Source organism: Telopea speciosissima, chromosome 9 (genome assembly GCF_018873765.1).
Source record: "Telopea speciosissima isolate NSW1024214 ecotype Mountain lineage chromosome 9, Tspe_v1, whole genome shotgun sequence".
Classification (NCBI taxonomy): Eukaryota; Viridiplantae; Streptophyta; class Magnoliopsida; order Proteales; family Proteaceae; genus Telopea; species Telopea speciosissima.
The window spans coordinates 52623606-52635558 of NC_057924.1; the positions used below are offsets into that span (position 1 = coordinate 52623606).

The window sequence follows — 11953 nt, forward strand, 5'->3', positions numbered from 1 at the left end:
GGTCTGCGACATGGATCCTTGCCCTCCAATAGGCTCTGTCCGAGGTCATACTTGGGATCCTTGATCTGATTCTTACTCTTTTAGCAATGCATTATGTTGGGAAAATGTTCTTTTTGAAAATCTCACTTGTCAGATTCCATTTTGCTACACACCATCCTTTGCAAGGAATTGTGATGGCAGACATGACCATTGCAGAATATCATGGAAAATGGACACTAGTCTGTTATTGCTGCATTATAGCAGTAACAAGCCTTATGTGCAACTAAAAGAATGAAATTGCATATCTGGATCTTCTCTTTTCATAGATTGTCATTCTTTTTATAACCAATATGTGGAGTCTTTAAAATGTTTGTGAAAGTTTACATATTGGAGTTGCTGAGATACATCACTGGGGAGCAGACATAAATTCCCATATTTAAAATATCTGGGCCTTTAGATAAATACATTAACCATTTATCATTGCACCCCTCGTATGTCCATCTTAGTTTTTGGAGTTTGATAATTCAAACTGCCAAGAATTGGTTTCAGTTTTGTCTTGAATCAGGTGAGATTGATTGTATCATGGGAATTTTCTCTTGTTTTGTTTCCATATCCTATTCCCACCATCACAGGGAACCTTCATATCCCATTAATCATGAAAAATACTCATTTTGTTTGGAGCCTAAAATGCTGTTTAATGTTAAATCTAGCCCTCATTACTAAGCTTGTTTTGGGAAATGAAAATTGTAGGAGTTGAAAGACTTATGTTCCAAATTTTGGAAAATTATTTTCCTTTTCGCAAAGAAAGAGGATGGAGAGACATGCTCCTAATTTTGTGATATATATATTGCTGAAACCCAATGATGCAAAACTGGGTTTCATGGTGATTTATTTGTCTTAAATACCATTGGAGGGACAAATTTTTTAGGGGAAAGTATTGGTGCACTGGAGATTATTCCATCTACTCCGTCAAATAAGGGTGATAAGGGTATTCATGTCATTTCGGATGCCGGTTGTGTATAGAAACTTTTGAAAATACACTTAACTAAAGAGAGAACAAAGTACGTCTTTCACATCCTCACATACCAGTACCGCTGCCAATGCATCCTTCTTATTTTAGCTAAATGTCTTAGCAATCCCATTGCAGTATTTTTTATTTTTTTTTGTAAGGATGAAATTTACTAATTAGGAAAATGCGTACAGCCAATGACATCAGACCTGCAAAGGTCATGAAGCCATGGAGTGGAACGTGGCCAATCTGTCAGACACATGATAGATAGGGCCTTCCTTGCCAGGGCATCTACAACATGATTGATAGCCCTTGGTACATACAGAAAAGAAATAGAAACAAAGGAACTAGCCAGAGTGTTGATATCAGTGATAATTGCTGCAGAGTCAAGTTGGGGTGCTTTGTGAGGATCTATATAGCTTAGGGCTTTCTTGCTGTCGGATTCAACCTGTAGATGAGTGAAGCCCGACTGTAAAGCTTGGGATAAAGCCAACCTGATAGCGAGTGTCTCTCCTTGAATGGCCGAATTGAAGAATTGTGGAAGCAACACAGCTTTGCACAGAGTGCCTTCATGACTCTTGAAGATAACCCCAAGTCCTCCTTTACTTCTATCAAGTGGTACAACAGCATCACAGTTTACCTCCATATAACCTAATGATGGGGGATTCCATCGAGCCGGAACCGAGGGTGTATGAGCAGCAGATGGCAGTTTAGTAGTTAGGGTAGGATAGTTTGCAGACTGGAACTCATGATAAGCCTTCTCAGCAGCTGAAACGACCTCAAGCACAGTCCAATCCTTACTTTGGAAAGATTTGATTACCTCCTTCGACGCCGTCCACACTTCTACTGATTGGAATCCCATATACAAGCTTGTTTTGACCCCTTGAAGAAAATAAACTTATTTTGATACCAAATTGGTGATGCCCAGCCTGCTTCATTAGTACAAGGGTCAAAATCTCCCAGCACATATAACCATTGGGGACTGTGGTAGGAAGATCCAAAGTGTCAAACATGCTAACAGGCAACAGCCCAACAAAGGATAATATTATGAGTCTGAGATCACAACAAAACCATTAACTTTGATATTAAAGGGTTTCAGTTTGACTCCTTGGAAGACAATTTGATTACGATGAATCCATACAAAAATATAAATAGATTGTAAAAATACTAAGGAATGACCGGATATTATTAGTCGAGAAGAGAATGCTATAAATCAGAGAGACAGAGACACACAAAGATGAAGAAGAGAAGCACCAGTCAACCAGTCAACAAACCCCCTCGCAGCCCACGGTTTTCACGGTTTTTTAGAGAAATTACAATATAAAAAGAGATGCCAAATTGTTTCTTTTTTACTATTACAAAAAACACAAGTTTTGTGAATGTACATCCTAAATTTAAGAATTTTTTCTGCCTAAGATGTGGTAAAATACCAGTAATCAACTGTCTTTGCATTGACATGTTCGTCAAGTCCCCACCTATTATTTGATTCACAAATCTAAGTAAACTATGATGTAATTAAAACAAGAAATTATCAAAAAAAAAAAACACTTAAAAGGTAATTGTATTCCATCTATATTAGCAATGTTTGGTCTTCATTTGAATAGCTCCACAGTAATGGAACAAGATTTTAATGTCTCAACAGATCATAGGAATGTAGTGAACATAGAACTTTTGTCAGACCACAAGAAGTGGGTCACCCAAAAGAGCTGTGAAGTTTGTATTTAGTGATTCATTTTGGTCCTCCCTTCACATCATCTTTTTTTTCTTGAATGAGAACATGACATCATCTTGACACTAAAATCCACCAACACTTCATCATATTCAAAAAGAGTTGTGAAGTTTGTATTTAGTAATCCATTTTGGTCCCTTCACATCATCTTTGATACTAAAACCCACCAACACTTGTATCATCCTCAAAAAGATTGCAGTTTTAATAAGACAACACCAGTACTGCTGTATTATGAAAGCAAAGAACTTATTACTTAATAAACACATTAAAAAGATGTCTTCCTAGTAGTAATTGCACATACTAGTCAGCAATATGTACAAACAGTCAGATTAACTTCCCATTATGTAGGAAAAGCCCACTATAAATGAAACAAGAATAAAAAGCAGAGATCTATTTGGGATCTACAATTTTCAAAAGGGAATCAAAGGATAAAAGAAAAAAATTTACTTTATACCATCTATATATGACACTTCCTTCTATTTCTTCTTACAAGCATAGGTGATTGTGATTACTACTTAACTATCTTAATGACTACAGAGTATAGGCTGTTAAATTGTCCCATTTTGGGGCATTCATATCTTCAGTTACAGACTTGGCCGAAGGGTCAGAGAAACACAGATACCATCTCTTGTAGATTGGATTGGATTTCAAAACTCAGTGATGCTCCAGAATCAGCAAAACATGAGAACCTATATCTACTTAGGTAGATGGCCATCACAGCATGTTTGTTCTACTTGGAAGGTAAGAAACATCTTCCACTAACATTTATCTGGAATTAGTGATATTCCATGGAAATAAGATTTTGGTTGAACCATATAGACAGCAGTTACATTGATAGCATGCCACACAAGATGGTTAACCACATGGTTGTGCAAACAATTTTGGAAGATTACAGAGGACATAATGTTAACCAAAAATAGCTAAAATAACTCATCTGATCCATAGAGATGCCACAGTTCAAGTATAGCCCAAAGTATTTTGGAAGCCAATTCACAAGAAGTAGCAAGCTTATTAAGTGAGTGTTACAAAATACTATGACAACAGTTAAAAGTTTGATCATGCTCTGTATAATCATATTAGCGAAACCTCTAATGAAGTTGAACACAAATTAAATAGACGGATTAATATTTCTGGTAACAAAGTGTACATGGAAGCACTCCTGGCTCAGAGATGCCAAAGCTTATCTGGTCCTTTAAAATATAAACAACCAAACAAGAAGTAAAAGCATATACAGAAAAGCCTATAGAAAGAAGACCCCCAGCCCGACAAGCTAAATTAATGCCCCCAGATTTACAAAACTAAGTCAACCTACTTCAGGTGCCAACACCACTGTTGCTATGCAGTTTTCTCACTGATTCCAGCCATTTTACCTCAACTTAGGCCTCTTGGAAGGACCGCCTCTATCAGGGATCCGACTCTTACCAAAAGCCTTCATCTTCCTTCTCTTCCTCTCCTCCTCACTATCAGATTCATCCCCTTTTTCCCTGTCCGCATTGCTTGCCTCCCTCTCCAGCTCCTCCCATGTTTTCCCCTCCTCCTCCTCCGAGAATTCCTCAGAATCCTCCTCCTCCTCTTCCTCTGACTCCACCAGCGACTCGCTACCATTGTCCTCATCATCAGAACCCGAGTCAGACTGCACATCTGATGGCTCATATCCTTGGTCAGATTCCTCTGTTTTCTCTGAATCTGAGTCAGACGCTTCCAAGTTAAGGAACTCCCACCCCCCTTCCTCTATAAACGCCTGAGGGTCATCGGTGATTCTCTTCAATATTGGTGGCCAGTTCAAATTCATCCTGCTCTCATAGTACTTGATGTCTGCTGCGTCAAGCCACTCTTTGATGCTTTCAAGCGATGAAGATGGAATCGAATCAATCCGAAGGACACTTTTCTTGAAGTCCTTGAATACAATTGCCATGTCAAGGCTCTTCTGTCCAAGCCCGACTCTCTCTAGGTTCACTATCTCAATCTCACTCAATGTAACCACCATAAAAGGTGTCTCTATCAACTCGACCAGACAGCTTGCAGTTGGAACAATAAAAGCCGATGACTTGTAGGGAACACCATGGAAGCCGAGATCTCTGAGAGGCTGGTCAAACTCAAGTTCAAATCCCTTGAACTGGGGTTGTTCCCACAGCTCGTTCACCCTGTTGACAAAGTTCTGGAAGTCAATGTTGATCCTGTTCTTCCGATCCCTTTCCCGCTGTTCCTCCACAATCTCATCAGGATCATTGGCAGATCTCCTCCCACCGCCCAGCGTCTGGACCACATCCATTACTTCAACATAGAACTGGACATCCTTGGTCTTCTTGGTCCCTACCATAATGTGGTTGTGCAGGTGGAAGTGCACTAAGGTGATCATCTCCTTCTCAGCAGGCTGGAAGAATGCATGCTTGATGTTACCATACATGACGTCAACACGCTCATCGTGTCTTGATGTAGAATATCGTAACCCATTTACATGGGCCTCTAAAGTACCAGGAAGCTTTCTTCCCCGACCTCCAAAAGTTGGACGGATCCAGAGGTCTAGCAACCTTATTGGCTTGAATTTACCCCCTGTTAATTGGAGCTTCTCCTGAGTAACCAAGGTGGCCCTCTCAGCTCTTTCTGACTCTCTTGATGCAACCTGCCGCCGGAGGGTCTTAATCTGCTGCACCATTTCACTAATATGTCTTGAGTCCTTGGAGCGGAACAAGACCTCCTTCAAATAGATAGACCCTTGGAATTTCAGAGAGTTTGCGTCATGGGAACTGAATGGGGTTCCTGGAACATTAAAAATTATACGGATAAACCAAGACCTATTACTGTCTTGTTGGCTGTTCACACTTTTGACGGTGGCAACATGGAAAGGAACCATGATTCCATGAACTGGGAAGAGTATGGCTTCGTTCTTCTGGTCAATCTGAATCATCAATTCCTTGGAAGGAGGGATATCATTGACACTCTTATATGCAATAAGATCACCCAAAGCTCTCCCTGCACCATGAGCATCCCCTGTCACAGTCCCACCCCCTGCCAGCCTCCTCGCAGTTTCTTCATTCTTTTGGCGGGCAAGCTCTGCCTGGTGCTGCTTCCGTTGCTCCTCTTTCGACGTTTCATTGCCAACAGACCTGAGTTGTGCCTTCGACAAAAAGGGCTCTTTGCCATTGGCTTCAGCTTTGGATTTTGGTTTCTCTTCTTCGTCCTCCTCATCTTCATTGAAAGAGTAAGCCACATCCTTGACAGCCTTAGAGCTGATAGAAGTCAAAACTTCTGGTTTCTTCTCATTGACAATAACCGTATCAGCAAGCAACAATGAGAATTTGTGTGTCTTAGGATTATTTGTCTGCGCTTGCAAATTTTGAAATCCAAGTGAAACATTGAAAATCATTCCTGCCTTCAATTCCCGGTCATTCTTGGCATTAAGACTCAATCCTGATTCACGGAACTCAAGACCAATACCTGTACCAGCAGATTTAGTCAGATTTGCAGCTAATTCAGGAGCATCCTTCTCAACAACTGATAGGGCTGCTTGGTAGGCAGCACTGGCCTTGTTCCCTGGTTTTAATGCACTGATTGCAGCCTCATGAGCCTTAAGGAGAACCTCATAAGCCTTGCTTTGCACTGTATTTGCATCAATCAGAAAAGTCCTGGCAAGATTAGAGCAGTAACTGTTATAGCGAGACCCAATTGCGCATATGATCACACTTGTGGAATCATAGTAGAGATTCTCATCATTACTTGAAGCACTTGGCTTTAGATCAAACTCTCCTCCACTCTGAAAGATTGGAGGGTAACAAATATCAACATTTTCTGCCTTGAGCTTTAGCTTAATCCTTGCAGGATCCAGAATTACCTTCTCAGTTTCATCCATCAATGAAGAATGTGAGACCTTTTTCTCTTCATCAATAACCCTCTCAAGCTTTGGGACGACAAAATGCTTCATCACAGAAGCAGTTAAGTATGCTGTCTTCTTCACGTATGTAAGCTCAGTATTGTCCTTCACAGCAAACAAGTCTGAGAACCCATTTGTCACATCAATAAGCTGGAAACTGGAGTTCTTTAGTTTTCCAGCCCATGTCTCTAACAGATTCCCTTCAGGAGCCTCCTTTGCTATTTGTCCAACAACAGGCGATTCATGGCCATCTGATTTTGAATGAGCATGGACAGCCCGAAATATCTCTTCCATGATTGCAGTTCCATCATCACTCCTTGACTTGACATGAATAACTACTTCTGCACCTACAGCTTCTGTGGCTGATTTTTTAATGACTTCAAGAAGAGAGGCCTTCTTCTGGCTACATAAGAAATGGATCTGCCTCTTCATGAAAACCATAACTGTCTCCGGGAACTCATAACCAAGCAACCAAATGTTCAGTGCTGAAGACTTCAGGTACCTTAAATCCTCAGAAGCTGGAGGTGTTGCAATTGCTATAACATCAGAGGAGCCCCATAGATCACTTTTGTGGTTCTTCCAGTGAGAATAAAAACTTTTCAGCCTTTTACTGAAATTTTCAAGATTGATGGTGTATGCACGGGCTGCTGCAGAAGTTTTGCCATCTGAAGCCTTAGTATTTCCATTCTGATGATCCGCCATTTATATATTCAATATAGAACTGATGAACATAGGCTGTTAGAAATAGCTTATACGATCAATTCTCTTCCTCTATTTTCACACTGAGCAAGATTGATCTGAAGAAAGAAAATAGAAAAGGAGGAATAAATTAAACATAGAATGAGATTTAAGCTACAGTAGACATAGGAACTAAAAACATCCTGAACAAAGATAAATCATAGTATTTGTACAGAATTTGCAATGACTCCCATTTTACAGGATGATATAGAATACAAATGCTAAGTAGAACTAAATTGAGATAATTCATCTCCATATTGCCCAAAAGCATCCAAAACATAAAATAAGATTAACTCTGGGTTTGCTCAGAATCTGAATGCACAAATTCATTATCTAAAATGGAACTCAGATAAAGTTATATCAACAAAAAATGGAAATTTATTGTCATGAATAAAGATGAAATATACAGATTTTCTCAAAAAAATGCTTTCCACATGCCTGCTCATCTTTCTTCTTCAAAATGCAATGTCAAAGCACAGTGGTCTAAAACTGAAACTTTCCAAACATATATGCTCCAAATCCATGCTAACCAGAAGGAAATAGAAGCAAACACTCAACTCAATGTCCGAGTCCCCAATCCATCCTCTCTGGATTTACATACGGTCTTTTGATAGATAAAATATTTTATGGATATTTCTGTGTAAAGCCTCCCACTGGTTCACAGGACAGGTTTCTCAATTTTGGGTTGGGAGTAGATTTCTCAATTAGGCATCGGTGGAAACCCTAAAAATTTCACCAGGACTCGAATTCAATGGCAAACAGAAGGTACAAGACCCCAAATCCATACAAACAAAATGAAAGAAAAAAAAAAGGCGGAAAACCCGAGGAAATGTCCTTCGAACCGTTCCCCTCTTGGTTTACATCTATTATTTTGGTGGATAACAATTTTACATGAAATCGTCCATGATTCAAAGCTCTCCCACTTGTTTCTGAGACTGGATTTCTGAGGAGTATATTCTCAATTGAACTATTTTGAGAGGACAAACAGTAATTCCGAAGGCCCCAAACCCTAAATAAAAGGGGAAAAAAGAAAAAAAAGACACCTTGATTCAAGGAAAAACCAGAGGAACCAAACCCAGAGTACAACCAAAGGCAATTATGGTATTGGAACAAAAGTTAAATACGAAAGCTCCAAATTGAGAACCACGTGTATTGATTAACAGGGATTTGAAAACGATAACAAACAACGAAAAACAAACCAAAATATGAAATTGGAACAAGATTTTTCACCTCAACTTCAAAATTCCTCTTTGAATTTTTAAGAAATATAAGTAGTGCTTCAGTATGAAAGAAGAGAAACACGAATTAGGTTTTACAAAGACGGAGGAATTTCAAAACCCAGAAAGCGTTTAAGAAGGGTTAAAAACAACAAGATGCTTAAGAGGAAAGAATGGTAAGAAGAAATAATTGAAAATTGAGGAGAAAGAGAGGTAAGCAGAGAAGAGAAAGTGAGAGAGAAGGGGAGAAGAGAGAAATACCTCTGCGCTTTGAGAGAGCGAGAGAGGGAGAGAGCATCGACTACCTCTTCCTGTATTCCCAGCGAACGCAGCAGAGGAAAAATGGACGAAATGCAAATGAAGGCCTTAAGTCGGGTGCGAGAATGAGGAGTACGGATCACCTGCACTTACGTGAAGAGTAAATATTCTTCATGTCCTATCCTTTGCATGACACCTGTTCTATTTCTGATAGTTATTTTAAAAAAAATGACATGATTAGCTACTTTTGGATTTTCTTTTACAAAATTGTCCACCTTATGTTTGAGTTAATAAACATAGACAAAAACAAGTTTAATTTTACAAAACCAGACAAAACAGGGACTCTCTTTCCTTCCTTGGCAGGTCCCCTTTGAAAAAATCTCTTTTTTTTATTCCTTTGTTACTTGGGATAGCAGAGAATGACGGTGGTTGGGACAAGGGTAGGGTTGCAAGGAATGGAGGATGCCTGAGCAAGAAGGCAATGAGATGGGTAAAAATATCTAAAAAAATAAGTGTGGGAGGGAGAGACACTATTTTGTCCAGTTTTGTAAATCTTAACTTGTTTTTATCTATTTTTGTTAACTCAAACATAGGGTGGACAGTTTTGTAAATGAAAACCCAAAAGTAACTAATCATGTAATTTTCCACTTTATTTTAATTTGCAATCCTGAATTCCTGATAGTCATTTAATTTGCTAAGTCATTTGACTGATCCAAATTATACGGATTATTCAGCTGAATTGGAATTAATTCCAAATATTTGATCAAAGTTGCTGATTTTTTTATTTATAAATAAATATTACTAATTTAAAAAATAAATAAATAAACTTCTTTGATTTCGTGGGATAAGGTTTTTTCCAAGTCTATTTTTTTTTCAATGTTGTAAGCTCTGCAAAGCTCTTTGGCTGCCTTAAGTCCATTTAGCAAACGCAAGTTCTGATGATTTGCGAGATTCTTTTCTTTCTAGTGCTAAACCATCTCTCCAATCTGGTTGTCTTGCAAAGCAGCCAATGTAATGTGGCTCAATGTGTTGTTGTTCTATGCCTTGCTCCGGGTGATCTGAAATGTGCATCTATAGTAAAAATGCTTACAAACATACTTAAAAGATGAATTCATGGGTAGGAGTTTCGGTTTTGGGTGGTCTAACGATGATATTATATTAGCAGGAAGAAGCTTATTTTGCTCTGAGGATGCTAAAGTCACAAGTAGTAACACTACAAAAACATTGAGAAAAGCAATAGATGAAGGATGGCCAAATATTCGTGAACCTAAAAAATGAAAAATTTTCTGATTTTTAAAATTGATTTGGTTAGGAATCTTTGAAATTTCTTCATCTTGTTTTAATGTTTCATTTTTTAAATCAGAGAAGCTATATATTGAGGAGTTTAACCCCTTAATTTGGGCTTGGCTAAGCTGGGCTGCACCTGAGGCTTGGGATATCTTCAACCCTAGCCAGGCCCATGGGGTGGAAATCACAACCCAAGCCAGGGTAACATCTTCTGGACTGAGCTTTGGGCTTGGGTTTTTCCGAGCCCAAGATCCACCCCTATGATGTGCCTTCAGTATGTCTAATGTTATATCTAGGGTGCAATAGAGGCAGGGCTGGGCCATATTATTTAAAACCCCAGCCCAAGCCTAGGTTCCTTTAGCTCAACCCAGACCCAACCCTTCCAGGGCTAGGTTGGGATTAAGCTAGGCTGGGCTGGGCCTGGTTGGCCTTGATTGTCCATGGCAGTCCCTATATTTGCATTTTAGGATTAGGCATGTCGGGTCTAACCTTGTTTATTTTACTGTATTTATGATATTATTATGTATAATTATATATTATATTTATATTTACAGGTCCAATTCAAGTCGGCTCAACCCGAGGCCTCAGCCTTGGCCCAACCCGACCCTACTCTGGGCCTAGAAATTTCAACCACAAGGATGGCTGGTTAAGATTGTCTGGTTAGTTAGAAAATTTTGTTCAAGGCAAATCTCTTTTAGAAGAGGGGTTCACCATTTTTCAGCCACAAGGATGGCTGGTTAAGAATGTCCCTAATAGATCGTAGCCTCGTAGTTAAGATATTCCAATTACAAAGCCAAAAAATATCTCTAATATGACTTTGGATTTTATTCTATTATTCCTAAAAAAAACAAAGAAAAATTGTTCTTCATCTTGCCTTTTGTATAACTTCACAAAATTACTGACAAAAAGATTATGGATGAGCTCATCCTTATGGAATATATGGATGGACATCCTTATTTTTGTCACGTGCAAATCATGTTGTATGGTTAGGGACTATTTCGGAATGACATGTCAAATTTCATATTCAAATGTGGTCAATAGCCTTCCTATTTAATGGCATACATTCTCATGTATGTCTATATACCATCCTAGTAGTCAGCAAACTCTCTTCGTCGTCCATGATTTTTCATGACTATGTTTTGCCACGGTCAACTCCATTCATGCTGAAACTTGACATGTGAGTGAGGACCCTTGGGCTATACTTGTCATTAAGATTTTACTTCTATTCAACTTGTTATGTGGTAGAAAATCTGTAGATTCGGTATGAGCATGTCCAACCATTGAACATGCTCCCTTAATGTATTATCCTTCCTTCAGTTTCAGTATTGTAGCTATTTTTTTTTTAATTTTGATGAAAAGTTTCATACATGGCCATATATGAACACTATCAACACTTCTATAATTGGATAAGAATACTTGATTCTTGTGCTCTTATCCGATAGTTGCAGTGCTTTAATTCTTTTAATCAATATTTTTTTTATTATTGTAAATTACTTTTTTGTATCCCACTATCATGTTTTTAATGCATTTTGCTTGTCAACTTGGGCTTAAAAAAAACCCAAGCCCAGATAAAATTTTCTAGGCTTAGGCTAGAACTTTTAACTTGTGGGTGGGGGACCTGGGCTGAGAAATCCCAGCATAAGGTCAGGTTAGGCTGGGCAAGAACGCCATCAGGTCATTGAATACCTAAAAATTTGGTGGAGGTGGAGGTGGTGGCGGTGGTGTGGAGGTGGTAGCAATGGTGGAAGTGGCGGTGTGGTGGTGGAAGTGGAAGTGGCGGTGATGGCGACGGTGGTGGTGGAGGTGGTGGCAGTGAAGGTGGCAGTAGTGTTGGAGGAGCTGGTGCTGGTGGAGGATGGTGGTGA

The 11953-nt window shown here is 39.1% G+C and overlaps 1 protein-coding gene across 2 annotated transcripts; it reads right to left on the reverse strand.

Annotated features, from left to right (window-relative positions):
• Positions 1 to 3811: 3811 nt before the first annotated feature.
• LOC122639789 (FACT complex subunit SPT16-like) lies at positions 3812 to 10889 on the reverse strand. 2 transcript variants are annotated; one of them, XM_043832749.1, is made up of 2 exons: positions 10878 to 10889; positions 3812 to 7309 (listed from the first exon to the last, which is right to left on the reverse strand). In XM_043832749.1, the coding sequence occupies exon 2, from the start codon at positions 7288 to 7290 to the stop codon at positions 4084 to 4086; it is 3207 nt and encodes a 1068-aa protein (XP_043688684.1). In that variant the 5' UTR covers positions 7291 to 7309; positions 10878 to 10889; the 3' UTR covers positions 3812 to 4083. The 2 variants fall into 2 exon arrangements, with proteins under 2 accessions (XP_043688684.1, XP_043688683.1); XM_043832748.1 differs by lacking the exon at positions 10878 to 10889 and adding an exon at positions 8557 to 8591 and having other exon boundaries at positions 3812 to 7303.
• Positions 10890 to 11953: the final 1064 nt, after the last annotated feature.

Coding starts and splice junctions, on each gene's coding strand:
- LOC122639789 (XM_043832749.1), bottom strand. CDS start 7,290: ATGGCGGATCATCAGAATGGAAATACTAAGGCTTCAGATGGCAAAACT.